The sequence below is a fragment of the Lygodium microphyllum genome, chromosome 25, assembly GCF_053477565.2.
Source record: "Lygodium microphyllum isolate KBCC chromosome 25, Lygodium_microphyllum_v1.1.10, whole genome shotgun sequence".
In the NCBI taxonomy this organism is placed as follows: Eukaryota; Viridiplantae; Streptophyta; class Polypodiopsida; order Schizaeales; family Lygodiaceae; genus Lygodium; species Lygodium microphyllum.
Window position 1 is genome coordinate 130,770,011 of NC_141159.1, and position 19,919 is coordinate 130,789,929.

A 19,919-nucleotide genomic window follows, 5' to 3' on the forward strand; every position below is an offset into this window, starting at 1 on the left:
ATTTCCATAGGCTATGGAATCTGATTCCCCCCGATTAACAAGAATCCAAAGGTAGTAAGGAAGATAGCTCAAAAGAGCCTACTTAGATGGCTTGACGTTTGGGATCAACAGGAAGGGGAAATCTACAACATAGACACACTTACAGAATGGTATGGGTTGAATGAGGTAGAGAGTACATGGTTGGGGGAAGTATTAAATAGAAAGAAGGATCATTGGCCACCAAATGAGAGAGTTGGGCCCACTGCAATATGGAGGAATTTGGTAAATCACAAGGGAAAACTAGCAATAAAAATGAAGAAGCTAAGTGACTTCCTAAAAGACAAACCTAAAGTTCATGCTAAGATCGTAGTCAAGTGGAGGGACGGCTACCCAAACTCGATGGTTTGCACATGGAAGTGCAGGTTGGTGTGAATTTGGAAAGCCACTCCAACTTGAAGTTCATGCTAAGATTGTAGTCAAGTGGAGGGACGACTACCCAAACTTGATGGTTTGCACATGGAAGTGCAGGTTACTGTGAGTTTGGAAAGCCACTCCAAGCAAGCAACTAAAATACTACTTTCGAAGGTGGTGGCAAGGAAACTCCCCACCAAAGGCAGATTGGCAAATGGGGCTAGAGCGGGAACCAACTACATTTTTTGCTTGACACAGGAGGAGACGATCAAGCACATATTTTGGACATGCAAAGAGGTAGTGAGCATTTGGAGAAGATTGAAGGAATGGTTCAAAAATGCTAAACTCGATGAGTTAGTCCAAATGAGGACCACTTTGTTTGGAGATCTAGGGAAACTCGATGAGGAATCATTGAAGCTTTAGAATGTAGTCTGAGCCTTGGCAATCAAGCACATTAGGATAATAGAAACAAAGTTTTGATGAGGCAAGAGAGGAAGATCCTAGACGTTGACATGTTCAAAGATATTAGGAGTGATTCCTTAGCCATGTTTAGATAGCGAAAAACCAAGCTCAAGTCTTTAAAATAGCTTGCAAAAGGCTTGCTATGTAAGGCTATGGGTTTTATGAGGTTTCGTTGTATTGGTTTTGTGCTTGACCAAAACACTAGTTGTTGGCCATTGGCCACCCATATTATGATGTAAGTAGTTCCTTTTATTTTAATATATATTTCCACCACATTACAAGAAAAAAGAGTTTCATGCTTCTTGTAATCCAAATAATATCTCAAGCTTCTTGCAATGGTGCATATGCATATAGAGAGGGAGGGAGAGAGTAATTGTGAGAAGGGAAAGAAAACGAAGAAAAAAAAGGACAAATACTGTTAATAAGGAGGAAAGTGTGAAAACTAAAAAAAACATATTAAAAAAATCGAATCTCAAAAAATGAAGCAAAATAAAAGCTAAAGTAGAGAACTCACATTTCAAGGTCCTTATCAAAATCTTTGGGAATGGGACTACAAAAATGGAAGGAAAGAAAGACAAGGTGCTACCGGTATTTACGAGCCTAAAGGCGGAGGAAAGCGAGTAGGTAATAAGGTGGGTGACTTTTGAATTTTTCGAGTTAAGATATGCTTAAGAAATTAATCAAATTCACGGCTCGTTTGGCCTCGCTTTTGGTCCTAAAAGACATGTACCATATGTGGGCTATATACACACATACACGCCTAAATACAAACACACACAAAGTACAAGACATATATGTATCTCTTACAAAGCACAATCTCGAAGGAACAAGGCATCACTCCCCAGCTAATGTGATGGCATTTGTTGCTAGTTGTGTCCGTAGAAAATGAGAACTATTATTGTGTTCATCCACCTAGCGCGAAGTTCAACGTCCAACCGGCAATAGATCGGGTTGATCACTCGTCCTTCTCCCGCAATAATGGTGAGATTTGAGCTCGACATGGCAGCAGCAATTATCCTGTAGCTGGGTTGCTTGTTCCATTCATTCCGTTACAATTCTCGCATGGGCATACTACGGAACTCCTGCAGCCGCTTCCCCCCTCTCCCCACAACAATTTCCACGGAGCGATGACTGAGCAAGAAGAAGAAGAAGCAGAAGAAGAAGACGAAGAAACATCAGCAGCAAGAAGCTTCCGATGAAGGTTAAAGGTCGTCGGTGATTCTACATCCCAAGGCCTTTGCAGGAAGCTCTGGTGAGGCCTTGGCAGCAGCTATGGATTGCTTAAGGTAACCGGCGTTTCTTCCATCTGATTGAGAGTTGGTGCGTGGCATATTCGTTTTGACAGGAAGACTGTACATATACAAGGCTTCTATTATAGTTTACCTTGGCCTAGTTTGACTGAGCTGTTATTAATAAAAGTCTCTTTTAGTGGAACAAGACAGAATGCCATTTGTCTCACACATGCCCTTCCCACTCCCATGTAAGAGCGTTTGATTGACCTGACATGATAGCTGTGACTCTGCTTATGTTATAACTTGTCCCTTATGGAATTTGTTAACTGATCTTCTATCTTGTGGTTGATGTTTTAACCTTACACTACAACACTTTATAAGAAGATTTGTACGAACTTTTCTATGTATTGGATCCTTATCCTTTGAAGCTGTCTTTGTTTGGTCAGAATGCCTTTGCACGACATTCCTCTAGATATGACAATCAGAACAGTAGACACCATGCAACAGCAGGGAATCCCCATCTCCAGCAGCATTTATTTCGATCTTTTGCAGAAGTGCATGGATAGAGGAGATTCAGTATTGGGCAAAGAACTATATACCAAAATTGTGAAAAGCGGATTAGACTCAGATTCCTTTCTAGGAAGCCATCTTATCCACATGTTTACTTCCTTTGACAGTCTGCAGGAGGCAGATGAGGTATTTGAAAAAGTTGTTGAACCAACAGTATATTGTTGGAGTGCAATCATATCAGCCCATTCCAAACTTGGACAAGCCAATGATGCTATTGAACTCTACAACAGGATGTGTAATTCTGATGTAGAACCAGATGCATATCTTTTTGTTTCCATCCTACAAGCATGTGCCTCAACAGCAAACCTCGTTCAAGGGAAGTTGATCCACAATGACGTAGTGAAAAGAGGACTTGAGTCGCAGTTGTTTGTAGGCAACACTCTGATTGATATGTATGTCAAATGTGATAGTCTGCAGGAAGCAAGTGCTTTGTTTGACAGTCTGCCAAAGAAGGATACTGTGACATGGAATGTGATGATTGCAGGTTATGGTCAACATGGATATGTGCAGGAAGCTCTTCAACTGTGTGAGGATATGGCAAAAGAAGGCATTGAGCCAAACGATGTCTCATTTGTTTGCTGTCTGAAAGCATGCAGCTATAACATAGCTCTAGAAGAGGGAAAGGAGGTTCATACTCTCATTACAAATAAAGGACTTGAGTTGGGTCTACGAATTGTTGATGCATTATTGGGTATGTATTTAAACTGTGGAAGCCTAGCTGATGCACAAGCAATGTTTGATCAGCATCCAAGGCGGAATATTAAGACTTGGGAATCAATAATTGCAGCATATGCAGATTCTGGGCAGGGACAGAAAGCTTTTCGACTTATGCAGAATATGCAACTTGAGGGTAAAATGGTAAGCAGTGAAATATTTGTCTGTGTTCTCAAGACCTCCTCCAGCTTAGCTGACTTAGAACACAGCAGAAAAGTTCACTCTCTTATCATAGAAAATGGCTTGGAATATGATAACTATGTTGGCAATACGTTGGTTGATCTTTATGGGAAGTGTTGCAGTCTTGAAGATGCACAGCTGGTGTTTGACAGATTGCCAAATCCAGATGTTGTGGCATGGACTGCTTTGATATCAGGGTATGTTTCACAAGGTCTCAGCCAGGAAGCCCTTGTAGCATTTCAAGAACTCCAGAAAAATGGTATTGAGCCCAACAAGGTCACCTTTGTCTGTGTTTTGAAGGCTTGTGCTAATTTTTCAGCCTCAAAGAACGGAATCTGGGTTCACACACAGATAATTGAGAGTGGTTTTGAGCTGGATAATTTTGTTGGTAGTGCTCTTGTTGGGATGTATGCGAGTTGTGGCTGTCTTGAGGATGCAGTCACAGCCTTTCTAAAGTTGCAGGAGCGAGATGTGGTAGCATGGACTGTGCTTATTGGTGGGTATACACAGCATGGGCAAGGGCAGAAGGCTCTTCAATGCTTTCACCAGATGCAAAATGAAAGTGTGGAGCCAAGCACTGTTACATTTGTTGAAATCCTTAAGGCATGCTCATCCATTGCAGCATTGGAACAGGCAAAGCTTATTCACACACTTGCAGTTCAAACTGGGGTTGAGTCAGATACTTATGTGGGTAGTACTCTTGTTGATATGTACTCCAATTGTGGGTCACTTCCAGAAGCATGTGCAGTGTTTGATCGCTTGCGTGAACGAGACATTGTAACATGGAGCACTATTATTGGAGCTTTTGCCCGGCACAGTGACTATGATGCTGCTTTGCAGGCTTTTCATGCCATGCAAATAGAAAGCATAAAGCCAACTGAAGTTGCTTTTACTTGCCTCCTGTCTGCATGCAGTCATGTTGGTCTGGTGGAGGAAGGGTGCTTCCACTTCAGGTCCATGCAACAGAAACATGGGATTCTTCCACAATTGGATCACTATTACTCTTTGATTGACCTCCTTGGCCATTCAGGACATTTAGACGAGGCAGAAGACGTGCTTGAAAGCACTCCATTCTACTCCAACATTGTAGGATGGCTGTCCCTACTGTTCTCCTGTAAGATGCATGGCAATGTGAACATTGGAAAGCGGTGCTTTGAGATTTCTATAAAGGTTGAACCTACATGTTCTTCTGCGTATGCACTCATGTCGAGTATTTATGTAAATGCTGGTATGATGGGGGCTGCACAAAAAATAGATGATTTAAGAGGACATGCTAGAGTGTGGAAAAAACCAGCAGTTGCTCACATTGAGGTTGGCAATGAAGTGCATGAGTTTGTTGTGGGAGACAAAAGCCACCTTCTCAGTGATGACATATATGCAAAGCTTAGATCTTTGAGTACTCAAATAAAGGGAAAGGGTCTATATCCATGCATAGGCTCTGGTAAAGGATCTTCAGTTAATGATGAAGTAGATGCAAATTATGGCCACTGTGAGCAACTGGCTATAGCTTTTGGTCTGATCTGCACACCTGTTGGCACAAGCATCCGGGTATCGAAGAATCTACGGGTGTGTCCTGATTGCCACTCAACCACAAAATTGATCTCGAAAATTGAGATGCGAGAAATCATCATCAAGGACTCATATCAAGTTCATCATTTCAGGGATGGAAAGTGTTCTTGCAAAACTTATGGATAAGACAGCAGCTGAAAGCACTTCATTTAGCAAAAATCAAATTGGATAGCCCACTATGGATTATAAATCTGTCATGGTGGACAGCTCGGATAACAGTGGCCACTCAAGGCTGCAACATCATCGAGGAAGCACTGAAGCTTATCTCTTAGGGCTTTATGACAAATTTGTTCTGGAACTGAGATGCTTTGTGATAATCTGCAGCTAAGTTTTTATGATGATTTTAGTCAGCAAGGATATGTGCTGGTAATGAATTATGCAATCACAAGGTTGTCAATGTGACAATTTCCTAATGACAGTAAATGGTGGAAGTGGTTTATCAAGACAGATGATTGACCAAAAGATCAGCACAGTGATACAATTCATGATTCATCCATAGAGAGTGATTGGGCCATATACGTGGAAAGCTAAATGGAAGTCTCATTTACACTCAACCCATGTAGCAAGCTACAGTGAGCAGGAAGTGAAGAACGATTAGTTCCTTAGGACCCCCATTGTATAGCCATGCATCAATGGAAGCTGCTTCAAAATGGTGTAAAATTATTCACCTTGGCTGGGATACCTGGAAAATGTCAGAACATGCAGGGCCTAATGGATTAAGATACATGGTGACATCCAACCAGAAAAGGTTTGGCCTGACTAATGTGGCCAACTACACCAAGTTGGAGAAGTAGGCATTGGTTTGTAACATATATGTAAACAGTTCTCTCTGTCTGATTTCGGTAGTTTCTGGCAACTGTGCAAAACTTGCTGGACTTTGTAAATTACAGGAGCAGTCTGCTGCATTTTAGAACAACTCGTTCACCCAATATTGTGCAATTGCTTGAATGCTATTCCAACATTATTGGAGTGGCCACCCATTGCGAGAGGCAGGCACAGTTTCAACAATGCACAGTTTCAAGGATTTTAAATTTTAGTTGTTTTCACTATGATAGTCTCGGAAAACCTGCTGGACTTTGTGGATTACATGAGCAGTCTGCTGCATTTTAGAACAGATCGTTCACCCACTATGGAGCGATTACTTGAATGCTATTCCAACATTATTCAAGAGGAGTGGCCATCCATTGTGAGAGATAGGCACAGTTTCAACAATGCTCAGTTTCAAGGATTTTAATTGTTTTCTCTGATAGTCTCAGACATGCTTAATCAAGGCAGACCCTTGTTCTTCTCCTTGCCTAGAGAAGTCTGCTATGCTATGGGATTGATGTGCATATTGCCTACAAAAACATTTCCAGTTCCTGGTAGTTATGCTGCTGTTGGTACCAAGGATATACGAGGAGTATATGAATCTTCAGATTTTCTTTCTGGAAAATGACATGTCAAATGGCAATAGCACTTTCTTCAGCACCATTATGACATTAAGTGCAGAGTCTTGGAATCGATTGTTTGACACAGTCCACAGGATGTAGGAATCAAATTACATGTCTCTAGTTTTGGCTTGAATTAATGGCATTATATGGTGTAAGGGAAGGCGGTTTCGTTTTGGGGTCTTGAACCCATACATATTGCGTATATAGCTCAAAGAAATCTCAGAACCCAAACATATTGCAGAGTCTTGGAATCGATTGTTTGACGCAGTCCACAGGATGTCGGAATCAAATTACATGTCTCTGGTTTTGGCTTGAATTAATGGCATTATATGGTGTAAGGGAAGGCGGTTTCGTTTTGGGGTCTTGAACCCATACATATTGCGTATATAGCTCAAAGAAATCTCAGAACCCATTGACGCCTTTTGTTAATTGGCCTGCATAAAACTGTTAGAGTGTGTAGCAGAAAGGAACAATAACACGGAGTGAAAGGAGACAGAAGGGACACAGTGAACTAAAGGAATAAAACTGACAGAAATCTCAATGAAACAAGGCCGGTTTCAGTCAGCCCCTACATGCATCTAGGAGTGTCAGTGAGGGTGTCATATGGAGGTGAGGGATGAAGATGATAATATGGAGGGCGGGCGCTGGAAAGTGAAATGTCAGAATAAATGATGCAGTGGAGAGGGCAGGCATATGTAAATCGGGTAAAATGCTGGAACTAATGGACCTGTATTTAGTGCAGGTCAGACCAGCCTAAACCCTCAAAAATGCCAGACAAAATGCACTTGAAATTCTGCCCGTGCTCGATAGGTTGCATACTGTCTTTGGCAATAAATACCTACCTAGAAATGATAGAAATAGGTTGGTAGGTGACGAATGCAAGGACCATCTACACCTAATGTCCTCATCTAACTCAAAGTGAGGATCATGTACAAAAGATGACCATATGTGATGCACATGACTGCTAACATCCCTTCTCAGATCCTAGGTGTGACAAAGCCTTTTGTCACATCTAGGATGTGAGAAGGGGTTTAACTCGGCTGGCTTTCTTCATTGATAGAGTTCATAGGCGGTGCTCCCTCTCCTCCCAACCTATCGCAAGAATGGCTCTTGATGAAGAATCCTCAACAAATATGGCTTGCTCGATGAAGAAACCCGGATCTTGAGTTTGAGTCTGGAACATGAAGGATTTCCAATCCCAAGTTTGATGGACGGTTTGAAAACAAAGGCAAACTACCGACACCACAAATAGGCACTAATGAAATGTCGCTAGTAGTGATTGTACCCTCTTGAGAACGAAGATCTTGCAGCTGATCTCCTCTACGAGTTATATGACTCGAAGCAGCACTATTGATAATCTAGGGTCTCTCTAAAGACAAGATAGTTGAAATAGATGATTCCAACTAATCGATGTGAAGCAACATTGACTCCATGATAATAGTGGATGTAGAGGTAGACCATTGCTCATTCCTTTGCTCTTGGATGAATATGAAGATATTGTAAAGAAACAGTAAGGCAATCATAGACATGCAAGAGTATATGACAATATGGAAGACACAGGATGTAGTCACTGAGTGTAGACAGATGTTGACTACTGTAAGTCTTAGCCATGGATGTAAGGGGCAGCAGTTCATGAAGCTCCTCCACTATTTAGTGATGTCCTTTGGAAGATTGGGTAATGTAAGTTTTATACTCCAAGAGAATGCTATGCAAACTGCAATGGTACTACTTTTAGTGTCCTCAAAAGGAGAATTATTCACTTGCCCAAGCACCCTTTTGCAAGCATGAATCATCATGATGGAAATAGATGCCAATACAAAGGTATGAATGAAAAGTGGGTAATGCAAAATGTTATTTTGAAATAGAATGCTATGCGAAGTGCAATGGTATTACTTGAGCATTGCCTTGAAGGGAGAAGAGTTCACTTGCCAATCACCCTTTTACAAGCATGAATCATCAAGATACAATCGATGAAGATCAAAGTTATGAATGAATCAATATAGTGTGACCAAGATTATGTGAGCGCCAAGAGAATAATACATTCCCATCTCACCACCAGATGATGGAAGGAGAAGTATGCTTTCTCACCCAAATATGTTGATATTGATGGGGAGAAGCATTGAAAGAAGGACGTGTGTTGAAAACCTATGTAATGAACATCCTCCATGGTAGTCTCAAGGAAGGTTGTAACTCGACCTCGAGAGAAGTCTCAATGCTGGTCCAGGGTATGAAGCCTAATCAAAGAGGAGTAACTGAGATAAAATGTACCAAACTATCTATATCTTTGCTTTGAGCAAAATGGTAGGTCATGTAGGGTTAGTTGCAATTTGAAATCATAATGGAGCTTAAGTACCATATGAGACCATAGAAGATGCAACCTCAACTTCAATAACTCCAAATGTTGTCAAAGACTTGGCCTGGTCAAATTCTAGTTCAATGAGTGTTTTGGAATTAATGTGAAAAGAAATACTACAAGGAGCGCCAATGTTTAAGGGCCAATTGTCTCTTGGCTCATCTAAATTCCATAGGGCAATCTAGTTGAAAGTGATAAAAGATTTAAATTTAAATTTAAATTTTATCTTATGAATTTATTGGTTGCTATAATTATTGCAAATTAGTGAATTTTAGGGTTTCACCATACTTTTGTAAAAGGAAGGTTGGTTTCAAGGTTCCATCGTTGGGATACATCGACTCTCGAGTAGGTGGGCTGAAGTCACATGGTTGTAAGGCAGTATGTAAGCAATTTGTTGAATTTTTTTCAATTGTGGTAAAACCTAGTAAGCATGCCTAGAGAAGAAATGCATCATGATGATGCCTCATTAGAAGACAATGGAAATATTGTAATGCCTAATATTGGTATGACTCTCAAGATGGACAACGTGCTATACATACTCGTTTGGAACATGAAGTTGGGACTTCAATGCATATAGATGTCAAAAATCAACAAGAAGAAGAGGATTTAGATGCATGGGAATCTTGATAATGCAAACAATATGTTTTTTGGATGCAAGACATATATTTAAATGTGAAATATTAAGGATACTTTGATCATGGATCTATGTTACATGCTTTGGCTGGTCATAGGATTGCGTCTTTGTTACTCATAACATGAATACATTTGGTATGTAGCTAGTAATGCATGTGATGTATGTACGAATGCATCCTTGATGATTGGCAAGTGGAATGCAAAATTCTTGTACACTCATGGAATGGCCCTTAGTACGTAATATGTTTGATAACACATTTTGTGCTTCTAGTATGTTTTGTACATATGAGATTGGGACTAGTCAACTAAATGCAATGCTTAATATTAGTCAAGTTGGAATTACAATAAACATGTTATTTTTGGTAGCGATATAAAAGTTTTGAGAATTTGTGTGATCCAAGGAGAAAAAAACCTAGAACCTAGTGTAGGTTTTGGGGTAAGTAAAGTTAGAGGTAAAGTTTTCATGTGCTATTTGGTGAAATTTTTAGAGTTTTTCAAATGTCAATGGATGAAGGAGAGTGACTTGGTAGATCATATTCAATATTGCATTTTATCTTGATGGAGTCAATTGTGGATTAGGCTCATTCAAGTTTAGTGGAGCATAGAGGGTCTAGAGTATTACCTGATGCTCAAGGAGGAGGTTGTACCTCCACTCCTCTAATGATAGACAACTCAGTTATGTAGTGGATATTAGATGTTCTGGGTTTGCATTTATAGTGCTATAAGTTGAGAGTATTTCTGCCGTGAGATCACTATTTAGTATATAGTCATTGTAAATTGGTATAGAAAATATGTATGGTTTGCACCTAGGCTCTAAACTACACATTTCCAAGGTTGTTGATATGTATGGATAAAGTCCATGTGCTATTTGGTGAAATTTTAGGATTGTTTCACACCTATGGATGGAGGAGAGTGGCTTGGTGGATAATCCTTAGTGTTGCACTTTATCTTGATGGAGCTGCAAATCGATTATGGATTGGGCTCAATCAAGTTCAGTGGAGCATAGAGAGTCTAGAGCATTGCTTGATGCTCAAGGGGAAGGTTGCACCTCCACTCCTCTAATGATGGACAAATCAGTTATGTCATGGATCTTATATGTACCAAATTTGCATCCATAGTACCGTATGTTGAGAGCATTTATACCATGCAATCACTATTCCATCATGTACTAGTCACTATGAACTGGTATGAAGATGTATATAGTTTACATCTAGATTATGAACTATATATTTGCAAGGATGTCGACATGTATGGAGTACATGGAATACATGTGATATGTACTTGGATATGTTCATACATTTACAATACATGTATGAGTGGATGTATCACATTTCCATGCAATCAAGAGTGATCGCAATAATTTAAGGGGGAGATTTGTCACAAGGACACGGATTTTTAGCATAACAATCTTTGGACACTTAAGTTATGCACATAGATTAGACTATATATGTGTCATGGTGATAGACAATCCTAGCTTTCGTAGCTGAAAATATTGGTAGACGTTATTGTGGAAAGGTACTAGTGGAGTATCTAGGGTAGATATTGGTTAGAGACATTAAAGCTTGCCTTGGAGATGACTTTTGGTATTATGGGGGTTAGAGATTTAAATGATTAAATTTCCTAAAATGTGGTTTGTAGAAAGTTTCAACACTTTCAAGTCCCAAGAGGTCAGGAATTTGAAATTGAGACTGGATACAATTTAATGGTATTCTAATGATGTAATATTCCGCCGCCGCTATGAGGACCCCCTTTTTCCAAAATAACAATGAATTTTTTATTATTATTGCATTTCCCCTGTCAACGCCATCGGTTGGCGGAGGGAGGGGGAGTTGAACTGAGTGCTGACGTAGGTGAAGAGGACAATGATGGAGGAGGAGATCATGACGGCAAAAGGGAGTGACGTGGCGGGCAGTAGACCTCGAGTCGATGACAATGAAGACGATGTTGAAGTTGAGACGACCATGATAATAGGGAGGAGGGGCACACGTGTGACACCTCCAAAACCCCCCACTACCCCCCTTTTGGTGAGGCCGCATGGTGACAGACACACAGGCCATTAGAGAAGAGCTAAGGGCCCCTGTCACAGCGCCCCCCCCCCCCCGCTGCCAACTTGTGGAGGAGAGAAGGAGAGGGAGAGTGAGTGAAGGAGAGAAAGAGAGAGGGAGAGGGAAGGGGGAATTAGAATAAGAAAGGAAGAAAGAGGGAGAGAGAGGGAGACGAGCATCAAAGGAAATTTCCTGCTACGAGTACCCTCTCTTCCCATCACAGTTTCTCTGATCCTCCATCAACTACCCTTTACAAGGAAGAAGGTTGCGAGAGTCAAGGCAAAGGGCGGGAAACTCCGGCACAAAGGAGTGCTCCAAGAGAATAAAATGCGTGTATCCCAAGCTCCAAAATGGCCCCAAAGCGTAAACTCTCTCAAGTAACCAGAAAGGCCGCAACCATGGAAGGAGAATCGTGCAGAGATGTCACCATCAACATGAACGGTTTATCGAGTGTAAATGCTAATTCGACACTTCAAAACCAGGTACTGCTACCGCATCTAGTATTTTGAATCAAACAGTAAGCATGGACATCATTAGGAAGAATTCATACTTTACATCGCGTAACTTAACTCGAAAGGTAGTTGTAAAGGCTCAATAACCATGATTTGCCACGAATAGATTAAGCATCTACGTGGTGTTGCAGTAATTTAAGCCAAGTATTAGATTCGAACTTTCGCAAATGCATCATAGATTGCCGGTGTACATAAATATTCCATATAGGTCAATTGCATCATGTAGACCATTGGAGTGAATTAACTTGCATTTATGATTAACTCATGTACACTCGCACTTGAATACTTAGGTCACGCCTTATGAATTGCATAAATGCACTAAAAGGAATTTTCATGAATGGGAATCCCACATTGTATCATCAACTCAGGAAGGACTTGCATCTAGATTTGCATGGCATCATGAACAGCTTCAGTGCACCACATAATAGGGATGCATCTAAAAAGGTAGATTTAAGATGCGTATGTGAAATGCTAAGTTAAATTACAAGGGCCAATTTGGTAAATGAAATCCTACATGATAAGTGAGGCTAAGATTTAATTCGACTCAACTAAGATTTAATCGCAAATAGTTCAAGTTGTCCTTACGACCTCATAGGCAAAGTCCCTGTATGCATAAAGAGGGTCTCATGATAGCAGAGGAGACCAACAACCATAGGCAAATGGACTAAGTATGAGTATCAACACTTAGTGAGTAGCCAACCAAAATGCATAAACCACTAACAACAAAGTGACAGGAATAGGTGCTTTCTCAATGGCAACGTCAAATCAGCTCATAACCAAAGCTCTGCAGACCGGCAACATGACAAGTATATACATGTAAGAGATCCCATAACCTCAAGCGTAACTGTAAGTTCCAAAGCTCTATATACATCCAAGATCGATCAGAGGATCCCACTTGAAGAAAAATCCAATGCAAGCATCAAATGCATATTACCTAGCATCCAAGTATCCAGTAGCAACAAGCGGGTCCAAACAATGTAACTAGCATGCACAGGTGACATAACCCGTAATGGCGGTCAAGGTGGTCAAGCATAGACCAAAGCATGCCATAAGTGCATCAAAGATGGAGCATACAAATGCTATCCAAGGCCGAGCTCAAGCTCAATCAATGATCCGGAGTGTAAGCCAAGCTCAAAGTCGTACCCCGAATGTCAATACATCATTGCATATCCCAGAGACATATCCCAAAGATATAGTCCGAAAAGCATAGACATAACCAAGCATGAGTTAAATAGCTTCAGCCCAACTATGTACAATAGAGATTCACTGTGCAAAACTGAATATTTCAACATCAAAATTAGCTCCAAAATGGTGGCAAATCAATAGGCATGTATCCCCGAATCAATAGGCATCAACCGGGACCAACTGGACATCAAATAACAATGACGGGCAAGCATAAACATCAAATGTCACTGTAGCACTATTATAAACTGCATGTGGACTATTATGACAGTCCCAAAACAGACGCCTTTGCAAGTGCCCAATGCCTGGGAAGTTGGAGATGAGGAAGACCAAATTGTAGATGTTGTAAACAGGCTAAAAAAGTGGTGCAACCTGATCTGGGTTAATGAGGACTCCACAAAGCATCAAAGGGGAGAGGCTAGTATATGTTAAGGGGCACTCAAGAAAAATTGTGGATAGGCCTTGTCATTGATGGAAGCATCCCATCTCTCAAATGGAAGAGTGGCTATGTCTGCCTTGCTTCACAAGACCTGTAAACTGAAGTAAACCCTGTAAAGAATGAAGCAATACCTTTGCTTGAATGCCCTGAGGGTGCCTCAATAGGCCGAGAAGAAGTTCAGGAAGTTGGGGAGTGACAGGAGCTCAAGGGAGTGAGCTATGGTTATTGGGAAGGAGACCCAATGAGTGTAGGGATTCGAATGAATGTTGAAGATGCCACGAACCAATCTCGGGAAGTCAGGAAGCCAAGCTCTGATACCAGTTGAAAGGTGAGAAGGATCGAAGCTTGCACGCGAGAGCTATGGCGGGAGAGCAAGAGCAAGAAAGAGAGAGACAAGAAATGGGAACTCCAACAACCACAATGTGTGACCGGGCCTTCCTTTATTCAAACTGTCACTAAAAGAATAAAGAATAAGTGATTGTGATGGGCACCTGCCATCTACAGTGTGCAATGGCGGGTGCTGTCAGTGTAGTAATACACGGGTGGCTAGGCGGAGGCACCTTTATCCCCAACACCGAGGGGAGCTTCCTGATGTTTGTGTTACGAGGCACTATGCCTATATGTTATGGGATCTCCCTCTAAGGAGAAGGGAAGGTAAACGTTGGACTACATATCAGCTACAAACGCATAATTAAGTCTATTTAGTGTACATTGGTGTATTACAGACGTTCTTGGCCTGACGATCAATGAGTTCCGGCTAGTGCCATAGCCAATGCTGGCCCATTTTAGGTCCCATCAAATTACCCTAGGTTTTCCTTCCCTCAAGATAGCAGGAACACCTGGCAATTGCAGTGACATCTATATTAGTGATTGCTTCATTTTGGGACAGTTTTACATACTACTGTCATTTATTACAGCAAGCTGAAATCTACAGATTTTGAGCACTTCTATGAGGGTAATGCTTTCTATTTGATGTTATCTTAATCATATTTGGTGGAAGGTGTTTCTTTTGGTGCAATCCACTCTTTCCGCCAGTTTTAGCAGTGGTTTTAGTGCATTTTTTGCTAATTACAACAACCTACAATTTTATTATTTTGCATTGATTTGGGACAGTATGGCTGGTCATTTGAAAGATACAGCTTTCTTTAACATTGCCAAGTTGGATGGTACCAAGTATGGATATTGGAAGTCCCAAATATGGCAGGTTTTGGTGCAGAAATTGCATATTAAACCCTTGCGTCTCAAGGATGTCAAAGCTGAGGATATGGATGATGATGTTTGGATGGAAGTTGATGAGCTATGAAAGTCTACCATTATTTTGTCACTCTCAAAAGAGGTCCATCATAATGTTGTTGAAGATGAGAGTCAGAGCGCATGGGACTTATGGGAGAAAATTCAGGAGCTTTATGCACAGCAGAGTCCTACATCATAGATGTATTGGCTAAAGCAGTTAATGGACCTTCGCATGAAGGAGGGGTCATCCCTATCATCTCATTTCACTCAGTTTCATGCTATCACGAAGAATCTGTTGTCACAGGGTATTGAGTTCAACGACAACTTGCACCTGTTATTTTTGCTTGCCACCCTTCCTGAATCATGGGATGCATTCCGTACTGCCATATGCACGAACAAGCTTGATGGGTTGAAAATCAAAGATGTTGAGAGTGCTTTATTGACTGAGGAAATCAACAGGAGAAACAATGATGCATCCTGCTCTTCACATGCATTGACCGTTAGAGGTGGCAGAAATGGCAGGCATGATAATGATCATAAGGGTAGGGACTCTCAGAAGTCCATGTCCAAGTCACGTGGTTCCAGTAAGTCCCTAGACAGAAGTCTGATCTTACCTATCATTATTGTGGGAAAGCAAGACATATTAGGCCGCAATGCCATAAAATGCACGATGATAAGCCCAAGGAAAAGGGAAAAGATAAAGTGTAGGAAAAGTCTTCTGAGCGCAGCATAGTACATGTAAAGTCTAGTGTGAAGATAGAAGAGGTTAATGCCATGCAGGCCACTGATTCAGATGATGATTACATACTTGCAGTTTCTTCATGCAATGCCTTACAAACTTTTGAGATACACTCTATGTATGTGCATTGTTGGCTCTTGGATTCGGGTGCATCATTTCATGTGACACCCTGTAGAGATTGGTTTCATACCTATCGTACTATGTCTGGTTCTGTGCGCCTTGGTGATGACAGGTCTCTTGATATTGTGGACATTGGAGATGTTAGACTGCAGTTTCCTTCTGGCAGCTCTTTTATTTTGCATGATGTACACCATGTACCTGGGTTGACTCGCAGCCTTATGTCAGCTGGACAGCTTGATGATGCAGGGTATTTTGTGTCTTTTGGAGACTCTGCATGGAAGATTACTCATGGCAGGCTTGTACTTGCAAGAGATGCCAAGTCTGACAGCCTCTATCTCTTACTTATATCTGGAGCTACATTGGATCATGTTTTGTCTATGGGTTCTATTCCCCATGTATCCCTTTGGCATGCTCGTTTGGGGTATATGTCTCTTAAAGGAATGAAAATGCTCCGTGCTTTGCAGTATCTTCTACCTTTTGACTCTTCGCATTTTGATTCTTGTGATCATTGTTTGTATGGTAGGCAGACTAGAAATACGCATAAAAAGTCTGGTAAAAAATGCATGGGTGAGCCCTTGGCTCTTGTGCACTCAGATGTATGTGGGCCCATGCCCTGTCAGTCACTTGGTGGGGCAAAGTACTTTGTTACTTTTATAGATGATTACTTGCGTAAGGTTTGGGCTTATCCCATAAAGAGAAAATCCGATGTCTTAGACACATTTTAGTATTGGATTGCATTGGCAGAGAAGCAGTCTAGGAAATGGGTCAAATGCCTAAGGTCAGATAATGGGGGTGAGTATGTATCACGTGCTTTTGAGCAGTTTTGTGATGAGCGGGTATTAAGCGTCAATTGACCGCCTCTTACACCCCATCCCAGAATGGTATGGATGAGCGCATGAATAGGACCATTCAGGAAAGGGTTCGTAGCATGCTTAGCCATGCTATCTTACCACATTACCTTTGGGCTGAGGTAGTTACTACTGCAGTGCATCTCATTAACCGGTCCCCTAGCAATGGCATTGACTTTCAGGTTACAGAGGAGGTATGGGTAGGCAAACCCCCCTCTTATGATCATTTGTGTGTCTTTGGCTGTGAGGCATTCTGCCATGTGCCCAAGGACAAATGCAATAATCTAGATCCTAAGAGTGTCAAATGCATTTTCATTGGCTATGGACATACAAGAGAGATGGGTTACCGTCTATTGATCTGCAGGCGCGAAAAGTGATCCGCAGCGCCATGATGTCATCTTTCATGAGGACAAAATGCATATGTAGCCTGAGAAAGTGATTGAGGAACGCAGGGTTATCTTTCAGGAGGAGCCACCTGCTCCCGTTCAGCCCGCTCCATGGCCAGCTAGACACCCCGCAGCATCACGTGATTCTCATAGCCCAGATGTTAGACATGCTGATGCTAGACAGGATGTTGGTCAGGCAGCAGAGCTTGGCTTGAGGCGTTCTACTAGAGATAGATAACCTCTTGACCGTTTTGCGCCCTCTATGGATTATGTACTAGTTACAGATGCAGGAGAGCCTCTCACTTATGATGAGGCTATGCGCAGGGGTGATTGTCACTCTTGGGAGAGGGCTATGCAGTCTGAGCTTGACTCATTGCATAAGAATCAGGCTTGGGATTTGGTTTCCTTGCCTTAGGGTAAGAAGGATTTGACATGCAAGTGGGTGTACAAATTGAAAAGTACCCCTGGACACCCCAAGCCAGCATACAAGGCTCGATTGGTTGCCAAGGGTTTTAAGCAGGAGCATAGTGTTGACTTTGATGAAGTCTTTTCTCATGTGGTCAAGATGACCACCCTACGCTTAGTCTTGGCCTTGGTTGCATAGTTTGACTTGGACTTATACTAGATGGATGTCAAGACGGATTTTTTACATGGGGACTTGCATGATGAGATTTACATGGAGCAGCCTAAGGGCTGCAGACCTTGGCAAGGAACACCTAGTGTGGAAACTAAAGAAGAGTCTATATGGCTTGAAACAGGCACCTAGGGAATGGTACCATAAGTTTGATGCATTCATGCAGTCACATGGCTATAGCCGCATTGCTATGGATCCGTGCTTGTACACGAAGAAAGCCCGTGACGATTCTTTACTGATTTTAGTACTCTATGTGGATGACATGCTTCTAGCAAGGACAGCTCATGAGGAGCTAGATGCTCTTAAGGCTCAACTCAAGAAGAGCTTTGAGATGAAAGATCTGGGACCGGCCTCTCATATACATGGTATGTGCATTAGGCGCAATAGATCTTAGGGACTACTCTATCTGTCATCACAGAGGGAGTACATTCATAAAGTCCTTGAGCACTTCCGCATGCAGGATGTTAAGCCTAGTGGCTGTCCATTACCTTCTCATGTGAAGGTTTCACAAGCTAATTGTCCACAGATAGATGAGTAGAGGGCCGAAATGGCCAAGATTCCCTATGCATCAGTGGTGGGCAGTCTTATGTATGCCATGATAGCCACCCGTCTAGATATTGCGTTTGCAGTTGGGGTTGTGGCACATTATATGGCTACACCTGGCAAGAAACATTGGGATGCCATGAAGGGTATCATGAGGTACTTGAAGGGCACAATATATATGTGTCTTTGTTATGGCAGCCAGGATACAGGAGTTGTGGGGTACACTGACTCTGATTATGCAGGACATGCAGATAGTAGGAAGTCCACTTCTAGCAATGTATTCACTTATGCTAGAGGGGCTATCTCTTGGATGTCTAGGGTGCAAAAGTGTACAGCTCTTTCTACTACTACAAAGGCCGAGTATATTGTAGCCACAAAGGCTTGCAAGAAGGCTATCTGGTTAGGCCGTTTGATTTTGCATACCTTGGTATGACAGATCCTATGCCTACACTGCATTTGGATTCTATGAGTGCCATTCAGTTGGCCAAGAATCCCCGGTCTTCCATGCGAAGATGAAACATATTGAGGTGAGGTATCACTTCATTCGCGAGGTCATTGAGCAAGTCTCACTACTTAGGCTTTGCCTTCCTTAGGAGATTGATGGGAATTGGATGATATGATGTCTTTTTCCTCATCCTATTGTACATGTGTACATGTTGTACTATTTTTTTTCTTTTTTCTCTCTCATTGGGGCAGATTCGCCTTTAAGTGGGAGGTTGTTGGGGGTAAAGGCGCCTCCACCTAGCCGCCCGTGTATTACTACACTAACAATACCCGCCACTGCACACTGCAGGTGGCAGGCGCCCGTCATGGCCACTTATTCTTTATTCTTTTAGTGACAGTTTGAATAAAGAAAGGCCTGGCCACACATTGTGGTTGTTGGAGTTCCCATTTTTTCTCTCTCTCTTTCTTGCTCTTATTCTCCTGCCATAGCTGTCGTGTGCAAGCTTCGATCCTTCTCACCTTTCACTCGATTGATTGCCGTGGCTCCACTGCGACTCTCCTACATCTTGGAGATTGGCCCCAAGATATGTTGCTTCAACATGTAAAACATGACGCATAAATTCCACTCTTTTCTTGTTTTTTACCATCCATGGAGATATAGATCCTCACCAACCAGTCCCAAGGAAAGCGTACAACTGACCTACAACAAAGGCTCCTTTCCACTCAACGTATAAGTCATGTCCTAGAAAGACAATTACTATGCAATCCAGGACTGATACCATGCCATACATCATGCATAGTGCATATGATCCTAGTGCACAAACAATATTTAACAAATCAACATTTTGTGATGTGGAAAAAACAACCCTTTCATGATTTTCACTAAACATATGCTTCGATGTCTGGAGACTTGCACCGATTCCTCGTGCTACTAGCCTCTTAAACTGAAATATCGCAATTCTAAATGAAATGCACAATCAAATATTTCAAAGATTCAAAACCTCTCAGCCCTCTTAATCTCTTAACACCACCCTTTCCCTCTAACGTTTAGGTTATGCTGCGTTGTATAGGTGTAGGGTTTTATTTTGTATGTACTTTTCGCATAAAACGAAAAAAAACATGAACTATAACACATAAACAAAGCAAAACTGAAGCCAAACTTCATTCCTCAGTTTTGTTATACAGTCACAAACCACAAATCATAATTTTCTAGATTTTTTTAACGCGAAAATCTTAATTTTCTCCAATTTTAGTTCTTTTC

The 19,919-nt window shown here is 41.6% G+C and overlaps 1 protein-coding gene across 1 annotated transcript; it reads left to right on the forward strand.

Moving 5' to 3' along the window:
• The first annotated feature begins 1,678 nt into the window (after window positions 1-1,678).
• LOC148014752 (pentatricopeptide repeat-containing protein At2g27610-like) lies at window positions 1,679-8,840 on the forward strand. Its single transcript, XM_087666268.1, has 2 exons — window positions 1,679-2,138; window positions 2,531-8,840. The coding sequence occupies exons 1-2, from the start codon at window positions 2,125-2,127 to the stop codon at window positions 5,241-5,243; spliced, it is 2,727 nt and encodes a 908-aa protein (XP_087522394.1). The 5' UTR covers window positions 1,679-2,124; the 3' UTR covers window positions 5,244-8,840.
• Window positions 8,841-19,919: the final 11,079 nt, after the last annotated feature.